We start from the raw sequence: 16,928 nt of genomic DNA on the forward strand, positions 1-16,928 counted from the left end.
TCAGCACCCTCTCACCAATATGGAAGTTATGTATGATAACTCTTATTTACTGTATAATATAGACAACAAGGAGAAAGCTGCATAGCGAGGCATTTTCACTTACGTGGTTTATATAGAGACTCTTGCGTTTTTCTCTCACTGCAAAAACACAAAATATGATAGAAATATTACATGACTATTTTTCCCGGTTAAGCTTCTTACATACCATTTACAATCAAAAGTACAGGAGGCTATCTATGTGTAACATTATCATTGCTTTTGCACTAAACAAGAACATTTCTTTATCAAACACAGAAGGAACATGTATCTGTATGCTTAAAGGCTTGCCAGCATGGTGATGTATTAAAATATTCATCTAGTTGGGTACTTCACTAGCAGTTGGTCCACATGGGGAAGTTAATATGCAGTAAGCTACAGTGAATTAGCCATCCTTCACCAGTTCTCCGTATGGATGCATCTGATTGATTGACACTGCCAGTGCCTGCCTGCAAGGTCCCTTGCTGCAAAGCAGCCTATCCTACCTTGCAGGGAAGTAAGTACCTAAAATAGCTATACCATAAAGTTAGCAAATTCTCACCATAGTTTACTGTGCACTAACCCCCACAGAGGAGCCTTAAGAATACATGCTGCCTTCTATAATGATCTGGTGCAATCCTGAAACTACTATTCATAGTTGATATAATAATGAGAATAGTATTACTCTATTAAGGACTAGTGATCACAAGTAAGGATTGCAGGTTGGATCCAAAATTTTTAGCCAAAATATTCAGAAATTAAACAACCAGAACAAGGGAGATGTTCAGAGACTTAATTGTCAGACAAATCCTTATTACAGCTGATTAAATATATTCTATTTGATTTTTTTAAAAACATTTTCCCAATTAACTCACCCCATAGATAGCCTGTGGAGCTCTGTTCCAGTGAAATTACCATAGCATTTAGCATACAGGTCTGGAGCCAACTAATGCATAAATCAAGCTAAAAGATTAAAATAATAATGGTTTCATGCTGTAGGTGATTAAATGCACTTTGGTGTACTATGATTTGAAAGCTATACAACCCAATGCACTTAGCAAAGTAAGAGTGTTCATAATGGTAGGATAGCCTGTCCATTCCCTGTTGGATGAGAAGCCATTATTTATAATTTTTATAAGCAAGCAATCTCACATAAACACGGTTGTATGTGTGATTATTGTGAAATAATTGTGTTCAATGCAGACATAAAATGAAAATAAAATAAGAAAAAAAAAACTTTTTAAAATCCTTACATAATTTTCCTCCCAGGGAGCAGAAAGGAGAATCACACATGACAAATGTTAGCCATGTCACTTAGTACATGCTCACATTTATGGACATTGTATAACAAACAGAATTAAACAGGAAGAGCAGGAAAATTCTGATTGCTTAGTAAATAGTTAAACCACTTGAAATTCTGCTGAAACACTGCACTACACTTAAGTTCCACACACTGCACTTCCCACAAGCAAGGCCCATGAGTAATCTGAAGGAAAGCAACAAAACGATAGTAGGTGCTAGCTTCTAAGAATGGCCAGAGACTTTTCTAGTATTGCATACTGCATTAAGCATTTCTGACAAGCTGCGTGTAAACTTAGTAAAGCATGTAAGTGAAAATTAACAGTCACTACCTGCTAGATTTTGCACACACTTAAGTATTTAACAGTCATAAGCAATCATCCTGCATACAAAATTATAATGGTCAAAACCCTAGAAACACAGCCTGCACATGCATCCCAATATTCTATTTGTAACCAGGTTGTTTTCCCTACCTCAGGTTTTTTCCTCTTTTACATTTTTCCTTGTACCTATTACATTATTCAATTCCCTATGACAGTAAAATTATCTATCAATGCAGGAATATCACTCACAGCTTATTCCCATTTACTATTTCCTATCTCTAGGAGAACATATTTATACTTGCCCCTCATCTCCCCCCTTCAAAGACCGTTTGTGATGCAGCCACATTCTTCCAAGCACCATGTTAACCTGCTTTCCCCTGTTTTTCCCATATAACAGCAATATAGTTAGCCTTGATTCTTCAGTGAGGGACTCCAAGAAGCCAACTGGGCTCTCCTGCTTCTGGACCAGTCTGCTATGGCATAAGGCTCATTTTTTTTCAAGAAACGTACGTTTATGGGGAATCAGGCATAGCAGAAACCCATTTTGTCACAACTGTGCTCTGTTGCCTTCTCTGATCACAGCAACTCTCCCTTCAAACAAGGGGCGGACAACTATCAGAGAGCTACTTCTGCCAGTCTTCCTCTAACAAAAATGTTGTAAAGAGGGAATTCTCTGCCACTTGACTTAAGTCAGTTTAGAGACACTTTGTGCTGCTCACACAGCACACTGTGGTCTTCAGCAGACCATTGGATGTTAGCTTTATAACTAACCATCATTTTCTAGCATAAACTCCCAATTGCAACTCAAGGCTTTTGGCTTCCAAGCTTGGCATTTTGATGAAATGAAGCTGAACAGATTTAGAGCCACAGTTTAAACAATTAAATGCAAAAATTTACATTTTCTCTCCAACATTTTAAAACTTGAAAGCCGGAATGGAATTCAAGTGGATACTGAGATGTAAAATACTGCCAAATGTTCCTGATTTTCCTAACATTAAGGTCAATGGCTTGTTCTCATTTTTGCAGTCGCTTTCAGTTGTTATTGTTGAACTTTTACTATAGTAGGAATATGTATTAGCCATAAAATGGAGTGCGGAAATGTACATGTATTTTCTACTGAGCTGTCACAGAAGTCTCCTTTGTGCAGTTTATATAAACAATCTTAATGTTAGCCTTATCAGGACAGAAGACAATATCCTTGTGGTAATAATTATGCATCAATAGAAATGTCTCATGTTTCAGGAATTTGTAAATGGTTTAGTTTTGTCTTGCCTGAGAAATAGGAGACTGGTGCTGGTAAACATTAAAAAAGTGCAGCCTGCTCCTCCTCTACCCACTACATCAACAGAGATTGCAAAATGCTTTTTGTCTGAAGCACATTGTTGCACTGATATTGCAAATATTAGCTAGCATAGTCAACCGGTAAAACTTCAGGCAGGTTAGGAAAAGAGGACAGCTGAATCTAACTAATAGAAAAGGCTATTACTGGCACCCTGAAACAACAATCACTGTCTTCTTGCTCCTACAAGGAAAGGAAGTTACCTTGCTGTGCTGCTTAGGTTTTGAAACCCTGTCTTCACCACTACTACACACTAAATAGTGCATGGCTTTTCAGTAACCTAGTCCATCCTGTTTACAAGCCAAGCTCAGCAAACAAGGGAAAGCTTTATCAGAAAGCATTTGCAGACATTAAAGACATAAAAGGTAATATTCTTTATTAGCTCTCTAAACAGGAAGAATTACACATGCAAGATTTAGGACCTTGAAATTCCCACAAAGAGACAGAAACATTTATAAAAAATATTTTAGGTAGGAATCCAATTAACATTTATTGAGTCTTAAACTTTTCTTCAGATTCATTGAACTCTCAAATCACTAAGAATACTCAGACTACCAACTATGAGCGACAGGACACATTAGAGGCTTAGTATGGCATCTAAGCTCCACAGAACAAGGGGAAATTCAGACCTTGTAATACCTGGAGGTGCCATGCCCTGTTTCATTATACCTGAGGTAGTCAAATTGTCGCTCTTCACTCATATGTCACTAACAAGCAGTTCTAGTGCAGCTCCTGCACCGGTATCACAAGATTATCAGAGAGGCTGTAATAGTTCGGGGATACTAGAAATCCACATGTGGAGCTGTCTGAATGTTACGTGGCCAAGTCACTCTATTTATGTAGTTGTGGACTTGGTCCTTTCCCACTGTAAAAATATGTCAGTGAACACTGAAGACCCACTGTCATATCCTGGATGACACCTGGAGTCCTGCTATCTCACATACATACATATACTGCAAATGTCTGCATCTCTTGCCTATAGAAAGATTTTCATTGGCAGGAAGGCTGGCCATCACAACACTATGCAGTACAAAGAGTACAGGCCTAAATTAGGTGTTTTAAATATTGCCAGTTATGCTCTCCCCTTCTCCATTGACTTTAGATGCCATGGAGACAACACAGGCTCCACAGCAGGCTGTTAGAATACATCTCAAGGCACCCGAAGGAATCTTATACTTTCCCTGAACAAGCATTTTATTGCATTTTGGTGTTATGCAACATTTCTGAACAGTGTATGATAAATCCTAACAGCTCACTTATTTCCACAATGGGCCAGAAGCACAGCCAGGCAAAATACTTATTACTGGGAGTTGTCCCAACAGAATGGGATGGTTCCTGGCAATATAAATGTTTGCAGGATCTCTTTTTCTCTTGCACAGGCAAGACAGCCTTTGGATTTCTTTTTCCTCATTGTCATCAAGGATAGCTGAACAGCTTTTACATCCCTATTGATAAGGGTTCCACAGTGTTTCACTAAATTCATTACTCTCACACAACAATGTATCAGCTCTTCCTATTAAACTAGAAGAAACTTTTATAGACCACCTAGCACAGGTGTAAACTGTCATTTTTTAAAAAAGCTTACAATTAATTTCATATTGCAATAAATTAATCACTACTAACACGACTAAATATAATCATCAGATCTAGTCAAATTTTTAGTTGTTGGACTTTGGGATTTGTCATTTTTTCAGTAAGTTGAAACTGGAAAAATGTAGCCTCCATGTAATATTATCCAGTCTCAAAACACTATAAAATAGACATAAATTAATCCTGATAATACATTATACAATGGAAATATCATCATGCCCATACCACAGACTACCAAAACAGATCAAGATGGTAAATCCCACTTAAAAATCACATAATAAGGCATTGACAGAACCAGGGCTGAATTCAGAGGGACAGTCTGAAGAGCAGAAGAGGTACTCACACAGTCAATTCTTCAATGAGGGCCTAAATGTATCCTCTTTCTATTAGCTATATTCAAAAATTAGCAAAAGTATACAGTAAGAGAAAACTATATTTTTTTTAATGTGTTTGACACAGTAATTTACATTCATAGGCAGCAGAAAGAAGGATAAAGAATTCACATTGTACTATCAAAATTATAATACAGAAAATGCTTTGAAGGTCTGGGTAGAAAATAATGTGTTTTGCATTGATTATTCTCATCTGATTCTAAAAGAATATGTCATACATGTCCAACAGTGAACAAAAAACCCAGAGTAAATGGTTTCTATTCTGCTAACTGTATCAAGAGGTTTGCCTAAAAGATGCAATTTCCAAGGGATTACTTTGTATATGAATAAAAAAGATACTCCAGACAAATAAATGATTATGTCAAATCCATTATGAGAAAAAAAAGACAGACTGTCTGGGTGGGAACAGGTTGGGTTTTTGTTATTAAAATCTTCTGCTGAGCTTATTTACAGTATGAGCTATATTAGGAAAAACACTTGATTGTCTTTCTTAGGTGATGTAAACTGACATTTCTTCAAGAACATACTCCCAGATCATATTTCCCAGAAGCCTGCCCTATCGCTCAGAGTTTTTAAAAAACACTTTCACAGAAAATTTTGCACTTTGGGAAAGTATTTTTTAATTTTAATTATATTAAACTTATCCATATTTGTAGTTCTGGTACAATGACTTTTGGAATTTTATAAATTCAATCCATGACAGGGCTCAACCCTGTACTTTCTACTATGTCTGATACTTTAACTAACTAAAGATGTGACTTCTTTCAACTTCAGTGGGATGCCTATAAAAGTTTGTCTTGCACCACCGATGTAACACAGTGGGGGAATTATTTGGGGTTAACAGATTTTTTCTTTGAATTATATATTAAAAGATTTTGAAAGACTACCACATGCATTCTAACAAAAGGTTTAGAAATAACCACAAGAGGAATATTGTAATAAATTCAGTAACCTACCATCTGTTTGAGATTTACTGAGAAATATCGTACTGGCTCGTGGATGATCTGATGGGTTGAATTCCATGTTCAAATCTGGAAAAAAGAAAGAGAATAGTATGTTAAAACAGCAGTATGTTTAACCAGTAGTATATACAGATTTTCTGATTCTTTCTAATAAGACCAAGTTTACATACTTAAGCAGCTTTTGTAAAACAAAATCACTCTTTTTACCCTCCTTCACACAAGTGGCTTTTTTTGGCATGCAAAACATTTGCATCAACACAGCTTTGGGATTAGGCTTCAGGTGGCAGAGTTGTTTTTGGATTAAAATAGATAAAGTAGCTTTAGAAGTCTGTATACAAAAAGTCAAGAATTATTCATTTTTCATTAGTTTTTTCCACCCATACCCTAAAGCCATTGCTAAGCACAGGAATATAGCTTATTATACATAATTACATGAGAATTAAGTATTATAAAATAAATATGTAGCCCTCTGTAGAGAAATGCGTTTCCATGAATAGATGTGATTACAGTAAGTAGTTTTATTGCAGCTGAATGTAAACAAGTCTAGGCCAGAGTGTTTTAAAAGGTCAAGATCTACGAAAACTTCAAACTTTCCTGTTACTTCAGAGATGGCCTTATTTCTTGCTGTGACAACTTCTAAGAAAAACACTCCTAAAAAGCAGGTGCCAGGTTTAAAGGTTCCCACCTCTAGTTTTCCCTATCAAAATTAAAATCCCCTAAAAATTTATTTGTTCTCAAATTCCACTCCACTACCAAGTTCTCAAAATCCTTATATGCCCACATCCACCTGAGAGCATGCTGTAACATTTTGCTTGCTCCAACAGTGTGGCTATTTCAAGCTCATTTTTCCTACATTCTCTTCATCTCAGCATATACTTTCTTGTGTATTTGATATAGACACTTATGCTAGTTTCCACATAAGAACAGCTAAGTTTGGTTTAGGTGACTACCCCTGGCTTTGGGCATTTCTTTATTTCTCCCCCTTGCTGTACTTCCATGGAAGCTCAGCAAAACTGCAAATCAAGCTCTTACCAAAACTAAACAAAAATTTTTTTTGCCGAGTTATCTCACTGACAGCTTTCCATCTTCCTTGAGCATCCTTTCCCTTTTACTTACAATTTACTGAGTCTTCCTCCACTTACACGTTTTTTCTCTTAATCACACTGCTGTCCACAAAATTTTTGTTCTTTTTGATTCCCTTTAACATTCTCATGGCTTCTTTTTTTGTCTCCCTGTATTCTGCAGCCCATGAGACAAGCAGCCTCATGCACTGCGGGTATCTAAAGATCACTTCTGGGGTGAACATGATCTTCTCACTGACAAGGAAGACTCCAGAAACACAGACAAGCAACAATCCCTTGTAAGATGTCTTTTTTTTTTTTTTTTTTTTTTTTGTTAGAAAGGGGGTTTACTGTTACCAAAACCACAAAAGAATAAAAATGTTAGAATTACAAGGGAAATTCGATTCTCCTGGAATTCAAGATTTGCAGCCAAGTCTGCAGAAGATTTTAGGAAGCCACAGAACTAATAAAAGTTTTGACATGAAAAGACAGAGATTAGAAACATTTTCATTTTACTTTCTGTGCCTTACTTAGAATTGGAGAAGAAAAGAAACACCCAATGAGATGGCGAGTGCTGACAGTGATTTTTTTTTTTTTTTTTTTGATTTCAGAACAGTTTTCTATAAAGCTAAATTCAAGATGTAATTCATGAGGTAAAGAGTATCAGTATTTTAAAACTGCAACGTGCATCATCTTTTACCTCTTCACCTTTTATCAAACAACAAAATACATCACTGTGAATTTTAAAAAATGCATTTTTTAAATCTCACTTTAGACAATTTTTCCATAAAATCTACACTACAGTAAAGCAAATTCAATCAACAAAACAGGACCAGTAACATGAAACTGGGCTTGACTTTCAAAACACTTTTGGCACTTAAATTGCCAAGCATTTATTTCCTTCAGGCCTAGAAAATCATCTGCGGCGGGCAGGTAACAACAGTCTGGTACAGGTTTACAACCTGCTTATGGGGCTGGAAAGAAAAACCCACCGCCACATCTTGCAGTCAATATTCGCCCACGTAAGATTCCTGCAGTATTAAAGGCTGTTACACAGAAGCAATAAAACTATGGATGCCAAAGTCTTTCTAGAGAAACGTGGACTATGGAAGAAGCACTAGCTCCGACGAGCTGCTCTTCCCCTGGCAGGGGCTGAAGGGGACGTGGTCAGGGAAACGGGGCAGGGCAGGACCTAACCTCAGCGCCGGCCCACGCTGTCGCCATCCCTCCACCGAAGCATCGCACGGAATGAAGTTCTGCAATACGCTAGTAAGATTTCAGGTGCTAGCTGATGTTAAGTAATATCTTAACCTAATGTACAGTTTGAAAATAAAGACCTCTCAATTTGTCATCATCTTTTCCTTACGTACTGCCATTAGAAACAACACAACAGAGATTGAAGGTTAGAAGAGAACTACATCAGATGATGCACACAGATACCTGAAGTTACTAACTCATCACCAAAAGGCACTATCAGGATACATAATACATTCATACTGCTCCAGTGTTATTAGCAGTCCTTCCTTGCATTTCAAAAATGTCATGAAAAAAGTGAGTATATGAAAGTCTACCCATTTTGTAATAGAATAACTGAAGATAAAGAGAGATTTAAACTCCAAAAAGCAATATTCAACCATTAGTAGGAGAAAATATGAGAGTTGAAATACCAGCGATTGAAATCTGTACCAGTATTTTTTCCATTGCTAGCGGTCTGCTCTCATATCCTTATAAAAGGAAGATTTAAAGCAGTAATATTTCCATCAGCTACTCTGCATTCCAAAATCAGCATCTTAAAAGAAGTCACTGTCTCAGAGATGGTCCAAATCAAAAATCTTTCACTACATTTCCAGGAAATACCGTTTCATGAGTCATAAGCTTGGCTCTTAATTTCAGGCTCTGGTTTCAGACTTCCTGTGAGTCCTTCATTTGTTTAAAAAAATGACAGGGCAAACAATAATTCACTGCTACCATTTATAGAGCAACACAGTGTCTTAAAATAATTTAGAATCATAATAGTTATAATTAATAGTAACTACACAGGAATGAATTATTAATATTTATTCTTTCTAAATGCTATTCAGGTGTAGATACTGTATATGCAACATTTCAAAAGCCTGTGCCAACGATAACAACTATGTCCATATGTTGCTTAAATAAAGGTAATTAAATCCAGAGTTAGAAAAAAAAAGTTAGAAAGAAAAATGTGTTTTTCCCCCTTAATATGATTAAAAATCATTATCTCCGCAAGAAAAAAAAATGTAGATTTCACATTGAACTTAATTTGGAACATGTCTAACAGGCTGAAGTTTAAGACAACTATCAGAAGACCACAATGAGATTCGCCCTGGGCGCTGAGAGTCTCGCCGTTCCTAAAGATATGGCCATTACCTTCAAACACGGTCACAGAAAGAAGCAGACCATAAACCATTTCAGACTTGGAATAAACCAGTTTCCAACTTGGGAGTAAAGCCCGGGCTAGATTTTTAATTTCCAAGTAAGATTTTAAAAAGCATTATCAAGATCAATACGAAAAATACTGCATCCAGCTTCAGTTTTTACTTTTTAAGCAGGTAGGAAAAAAGTTCAGATGAGTGCCAAAAGAGAGCTACACAAATGACAGGAGGTCTGGAGAAAACGCCTAGAAATGGGAATCTTGGCAAATTCCAAATGTTTAGCTGATCAAGAGGAGAATTAAGAGGCGTCTGCAGTTCACAAGCACCGTAACAGAGAGAGCTGAGTAGGCGCTAAAATCTCTCTCTGATCTAGCACACCTGAAAAAAAAAAGTGAAAAGTAGAAAGAGCTTTAAAAATTAAAAAAAATAGTCACTGAAGCTACCCAAGGAATTTGAACTCAACATATTTTGATATTTTCCTTTTCTAGAAGATTGTTTCTTTAGGCTTTAGTTAAGTAAGAGTTTTAGGCTCAATTTAAGAATAACTAGATGCAAATTACTGGCTTATGATTTATATACGGATCAGATCAGGTGATCTTAGGGACCTCTGCCTTAAACTCTATGAAATCTTCAAAAATCCCAACATTAAATTATTAAACACAAAGTCTCAGCAAAGGCCAGTCATCATTATGACACATTTGCACATCTTCTAAAACCGCACCAGATTCAGCCACAACTTTTACTTCGGAAAAATCTAAGTTTTAAGCCTTAAGACTCATGGTCAGAATATATGATACAAACTAGAAAGAGAAAAGGATGAGGTGTCTCTCGTGAGAACATTTTAATAACAAAAGCAACAGAAAAAGCCATTTCTTCAGCTCCTGAGGGCCCCGCGACAGAGGCCCGGAGCCCGTGGGGAGGAGGGATGCAGTCCCACCTGGCAGCTCGCTCCGCGGTGGCACGAGGCGCAGCCGCAGAGGCGCTGCCCGGCGTCCCCCAGCCAAAGCCGCTGTTCCCATGGACTTCTATCAGAAAAATATGACGTTATTTTGCTTCTTTAAAGAGCAGCAGCCAGGCAAAATTGCATCGCCAAAGCTCAGAGGCTCATTTGACGATGCGCTAAAATCTAAACAGAGTAAAACATTTTTCTGATGCTTACACAGCTCTGAAATAATCTACCTACCTGACTTCGCTTCCTTCCCTTTACAGTCAGAGATCACAGCCTATCGCCCCCATTGCGCCAACACCACCATAATTAGGGGAAAAAATGCCGTGTCACAGATGAGTTTCATGACCTATCAGCTGCTTAAAAATAAACAAACCCATGTTTCTTCTTCTCAGATTTATTTTTTAAATAGGCCTCAGGTAAAGCAAAGAACAGATCTGTCCAGGACAGGCCACCGAGGAAAGCTGCAGCAGACGGGCCGTGAGCCACGTTCGTTAACCATCTTCTCCACGTCCCCAGTCCCACAGTTCAGAGACCACGACCCAGTACAGCCTTGTACAGGCAAACCAACAAACCCATCACACACAGGTTTATCAAGAACTTAAAAAACAAAAGCAACATTTGATTAAGCCTTACTATTTTCAAGCGAGTAAATCAAAAGGGAACAGAAAACAATCACCATGGAAACAACACAGGGGGGAAAAAATCGAAAAAAAAAAAAAAGGAAGAAAGAAAAAGAAAAAAAGAAAACCCTACAGGTAGCCAGGGCGAAGGGGAAGATTTTCGCTGGGATGGCGCTGGCACCGGTCCGGAGGCGGTGGAGGACAGGTCCGCCCGCACTGCCAGGCAGCCGGCCGCCTCGGCTCGCAGGCAGCCGCAGAGGGCCGAGGGGCTGCCCCAGCGCGCGGAGCACCGGGGCCGCTGGCGCGCGCGGCAGGGCAGGCAGAAGCAACGCCCCAGCGGGGCAGCCCAGCGGGGCAGCCCAGCGGGGCAGCCCAGCCCGCAGCCTGCCCCAACCCAGCCCCGAGAAGAAATGCTGCAATAAATTTCCAGAGTCTCCTTGCACTTCACCTCCTTGCGCTTCGCCTTTACTCTGGTGGGCTGCTCCCCGCAGTCAACCCCAGTCAGTCACTTACATGCACAGCACTGAAAATACTCCCTTAAACATATCCTTGTGACTGATTAATTCCCTTTGGAGTCGCTAAGAGTTAAATGGGTACTCCATAGCTAAGAAGTTCGCCTTCACCCGTCTCCTGTCAACCTCTAGCAGTAAACTAAAAGATTACTTAAAAGAGACCAAAAAGAAACAAATACTGAAGAAAGCAACTTCACGCTCTCCCTTACTATGTATTTTTTTATACTTTTTTTTTTTAAAAAAAAAAAATAGGATTTATGAAAAGGATCATGACCTTTAACATCTGGAAAACTATATGACTGAATCTAGTATGAAAGTTTCCATATGAGGCTTCTGTAAATAATTCTAGGTATGTTTCTAAAACCACAGAAAGTGTCAAGCATGGGCAACCTGCGATGCTTTCCCTTTGCAAGTCTTCACAGCTTTCAAAAGCACGCAGCCAAAATAAGACTGAACTGTATGTCCTGATTCCACCGTACAATAACAACACATGCATCTGGTTTTAATCTACAGTTTAGAAGATGCAAGATCCACTACACAGAAGCGTCAGCTCTCATCATTCAAGCCTCACACAATCACAGGATAAAAGAAAACAAGATTTATCAGCACCTTTTTCAGAGTGCTTCGTATCTAGAGTAAAGAGTAACTAATCTCCCTTAACTGAAAATGACTCCAGGTTTGGCTACGTTGCTGAAACAAACTCGGGCAGAATCTTTGCTGCGGGGAGCGATGGTATTCGCCTGTCGTTCCAGGCACCTGGCGGGCACGATGTTTCTGCCCAGGGTGCTGCTCTTCCAGGCTCTGCAGTGAGCTCAGTCTCCAGCGGGGACAGGGACTTAGCTCCAAAATAAAAGGAGCTCTCTGTGCAACACACTGCTGCTTTCTGGACAGTTATTCCAGACCAGTCTAGTAAGTTATAACATAAACAGTTCTCATGAACATAGGTTGTATCAGTTGAGCAGAAGTCTTTATCAACAGACAAGTTATTAAAGGACACAAATAAAAACCCTGCAAATGCACTTTTTTCCTTGGGAAAACAGAGTAAGGTAATTTCTCCACATCATTTGAAGAATTCAGTATGGACTTGGAGACCACCAACTCTATGCTCGTACTAATTCAAGAGCATCCCCACTCCTTAAACAGTGCTGTCCACAGCAAACAGTGTCTAACACTATACGTTTATGCCTATACACGTATATCACACTAAAATACTGCTTCTCTGACTTTTGAGTATAACATAAAGTATGTTTATTCATTATAGTATCCTGAACGCTTTGAACATAAATAAAGTAAACCAGGGAACAGGAAGTACACAGAAGACGGCTAAAGAAATTATTTAAATTGGTATCTTCCTACTGTTTGCTGTAGTATTATACAAAATACTTTTCTCCACATCTTAAAAGATGTACAAAAATTACAGAAAACTACAACACAGAGAATACAACAGCTTGACACACCTGTTGCTCATTTGCTACAGTCTCCAAACACCTCCTTTAGGGATATGCCAATGTTTTATTAAAGCTGTGAAAATGCATATGTACAAGATGATCCCAGGAGGAAATGGAGGAAAAAAAGCCCTTCTTGTTTGAAAATGCAATTAATTCTGCATTTTAAGTAAGTCTGAGATCATAATTATTTCTCAGAGACACTAAGGAACCCGAGCTGCTGCCTCCAGGGTTTCTGTGCTGGGGTGAAGCATGTCGCAAGGGCTCCAGCCATTCCTCCAGAGAGCTGTTTCATCCCAAACCTCACAGCTAACTCCATTCCCAGGCTCTGTTATCGTCCACAGTTGCAGTGCAACTGCACGACTGAGCAGGAGACTCTGCACGGGGATGGCGATCTAAAATACCGTTCCTCCTGGCCCAAGCTGCCTCTCCCGCACACTTCCCATTTTCTGCTGTTCTTCAAATGATCGGTGTGCAAATGATCAAACAGGCACTTCTACAAGGCTCTTTCAGATCCTTTTCTCAATGCCGCTTGGTGGCCCACTTAGTCACATATAGCAACAAAATGAACAAAACTGCTGTCCTGTTAACCTTGAACAGAAATATACGCATTTACCTAATGCCCCAGTAACACTGGGCATCATGAATGCCTTTTTCCTCCTGTATTTCTGCATCACATATACACCACACAAAAATTAATTTATTATGCCTTGATAGATCTAAATGTAGACAGGACAGAATAAGAAAAACGGTGAAAGATTAAATAAAATAAAGAATAAAGAATAAAAAAAGAAAAAACACAAAAAACAAAAAACCCTCCTAAATTTTTCAGAAAAAATTATGACACTCTCTTATTTAATGTAAAATATTCATTTAAAATTATACATGCAAATCTTTCACAGATGTAAACACAGTGTCATTACAGACCTAAGCAAGTTGTTCCAGCTGTTGCTATTCCAATTTATTTTACTTGCTTTTTCAAAACATGTTAAGTACTAACATGCTCTCTAACAAAAGAGGCATCAAGTCATTCCACAAGGGAGGCTGGCTGTAATTGTAGCCACCCTTGCTACAGATTTAGCCCAGAGGTTAGCAGCTGGCAGGGAATTATTTGTCACCAAGTCTAATGCACAATACCAGTCAGCAAAAGTGCTAGGTTAACCTGCAGCTAAATGAACCAATTTTACTTGAAGACACAGATCAATACAAAAAGAAAGTCAGCAGCATAATCATCCTCATGTCACAGCTGAGCTGACATTACAACCCTTAATCTCAGACTGAAGCATTATCGGCAGATTTGCACTGAGACATATTCATTTTGCTGTTCTCCAGAACACAGACATCATTGCCACAAAACTCAATAAGAAATGCAGTGATTTAAGGATGTGTTATGTTCTGCAAATCTGGGCATTCAAGGTTGAGTCTTAGCTCAACTCTTCCAGCTGGAAAAAAGTAACTCTGTAATAGTGACTCCAGGTCTGAGAAGCCCTTATGCCAGCTCAGCAGAGCAGGTCACACTTACCCTTCCTCAGTGCACAGCTAAAGGGCCTTCCATCATTTTCTCTTATGAAAATGATTTCAATAAATGCCAAGGAAAATGTCAACTTTCCAGGATCTCTTCTTTCTTATTTTGCTTCCCTACTAAGCTGTGTGACCTAAAGTTTAAGTACTTGTCAAACAGCAGACAGGTAATCCATGAAATATAAACGGGAAAAGGATCTATCCTCCTTTCTCATAAACTTCAGTGTGAGTATATTATAAAACACTTGTACGGGTACATCTGTGATTTCAAGGGCAGCTACTGTTCTTTAACATGCAAAAATGTAATTTGCAATCCTTTCTGAGGAAAACCCTAGGATACTTGGTAAAACACAATAACAGGCTTTCATTTTTTCCCTATATTCACATGGCAACCAAATTGCCATGTTACCAAATAGTGTTAAAAAATAAATCAGTACTACATACAGACTATCATCTAAAACTGAACAGCAATGGCTATTAAACTAAAAATTTCTCTCACCACTCAAACGTTACATTTTTGCATGTATGTAAATGTCCAAAAGCACATATGCCTAGAACACATGCATGTATGTATGCACATATCTGGGCCACCGAGCACTTCTGTTTACTGAATTTCAGTATTGTCCCTAATCCCAGGCAGTTCATACTCTCCTTAAAGGCATGTAAGACAACTCACTTAACATACATCCACTTTAGATGCATGGTGTAGTACTCTAATTGTAAAATGTATGTAACATATATGGCGTTATTGTGATGGCAGCTCCAAACTCACCTCAATCTTGCCCAGACTCCAGACACTGTCACTTTGGAAACCCAAAAAGTTCTCACCTCCAGGTATTTTGCTTGCCCTGAAAATTCCCAGATCAACTTAACTCACATCCACGTTCCATATACCAGACAAAGAAACAGACACAAGAAAAAGGAGGAGGGTACATTAAACAGTGAAGAAAACAATTGCAGATCTTTAATTGACATTTGTTCTCAGAAAATACAGCTCAGAATCAGTAAATGCGTATCTAGACAACATACTTCATGATAATATGTTGTACACTTGTCAGTGTGGGACATACCATTTTCAGCGTGATAATAAACAGTATATTGGTACTGTATTATTTGTTGCAAACCTCTAACCATCCAATCACTGCCATCCATCTTTACTGAGATTTACTATATTACTCTGAATCTTTGAATAGCTCTGAACAACCACCAAAAAATAAAATATATTTATTTTTAAATCTAAATCCTACAGAAATGTTTTCTTCTTGCCTTAAACATAGAATTACTCCTCCAAAATTACACTGGTCCAATGCCCAGGACAAGTAACATTCAGTCCCATAGCAGCAATTAGTTTTAGGTCTGGTACCTTGCAACCCTCTATCTCTTAATAGGTGCTCTGGGCAACTGAAAAAAGGATAAAAACAGCTTCCAATTTGTTTTTCTCCCAGTTACATGGACGCAGTCAATGCATTTAACATGCAAGTCTCGAGACTGATCTGATCAGCCACAAGTAATATAGCCACCCTAAATTCAGGCAGATTAAATGTTATTGGATCAAACCCAAGATCAGGGGTACATGTGCTATTGATAGCAAGGGGGAAGGTCAGTGAAAAACTGTAATCCAAAAACTTGATGTAGAGTATGCAGGCAGGATTAAAGCACATATAGTACATAAGAAAGGTTGAGGGGAGTATTGCTATTCGTACTACAGATGAGGAACTGAGGCAAAGAAATAAAGTCAGTATGTGGCTAAATTCTAGGTGCCATTTTGATCAGACTCCAAGTCTCAATCTAGATAGTCAGAAGAAGAAGAGCACATGCTTAGTGACCATCAGCAAGGTGAGGTTCATCTTTTCTTATCTTAATGTTGCTACTTTTAGATGCCTAAGTCTAAGTTACTCATGCAGTTACCCTAGAGTGAATAAAGCATACACTTTCAAAAGGCTATCTGTCCAAAAGTCAAACAAATATTTGGGATAGAATAGATGCATCGAACTCTGGATGTGCTTACTCTTTTCCACTGACTGTATATGAAGTCAGCAGTGACAAGCTCAGACTAAATCACCTAGGACTCAGCCAGCTAAGGTTAAATGAATCTTGTTTCAGCTATGAAATTTCTGACTTGACTGGCATCACACAGCAAAGACTGTTGCTGTGGATGCTGAATTTGAGTGAAGCTGGATCCCATGCCTCTGCATCCCACTCTCCTGACTTCCTCTGTATATATCTTTCATTTCAGCAAGATATCAGTTGGGAGTCCTACAAGTAATTTATCCTTCACTGCAGAGTCTAGTGCATTTTTCGGACCAGTCTATTCTTGATTCAGGACAAAGCAGGAATCCTGTAGGAAAGCAGTGTATGGCCAAGTAATTAACAAAAAGTGGAAAGGCAGAGTAAGCTTCCTTAAGCCCCTCCAAACGAGAAAAATATGAGATTGATTTTTCTTCCTTAATCTTCTGAGTCTTTTCTCGAAAGTGTACATGCAAATTAAACATGCCTGTATGTTTGGA

General features: G+C 38.5%; 1 protein-coding gene across 5 annotated transcripts in view; it reads right to left on the minus strand.

The window, feature by feature from the left end:
• The window catches only part of CCNY (cyclin Y), a 128,095-nt gene that overhangs the window by 43,729 nt on the left and 67,438 nt on the right, over window positions 1-16,928 (minus strand). For 4 of the 5 annotated variants that reach the window (XR_009957554.1, XM_062568887.1, XM_062568888.1 and 1 more), the window contains exons 2-3: window positions 5,915-5,989; window positions 104-138 (exon numbers count right to left, since the gene is read on the minus strand). Coding sequence is in view for 4 of the 5 variants with exons in the window: in XM_062568887.1 (XP_062424871.1) it covers window positions 104-138; window positions 5,915-5,989 (110 nt within the window). In the remaining variant the exon portion in view is untranslated. Of the gene's footprint in view, window positions 1-103; window positions 139-5,914; window positions 5,990-16,928 lie in introns of those variants that run through there. The other variant, XM_062568889.1, reaches the window with a different exon arrangement.

This window comes from Rhea pennata, chromosome 2 (assembly GCF_028389875.1).
Source record: "Rhea pennata isolate bPtePen1 chromosome 2, bPtePen1.pri, whole genome shotgun sequence".
NCBI classification, from domain to species: domain Eukaryota; kingdom Metazoa; phylum Chordata; class Aves; order Rheiformes; family Rheidae; genus Rhea; species Rhea pennata.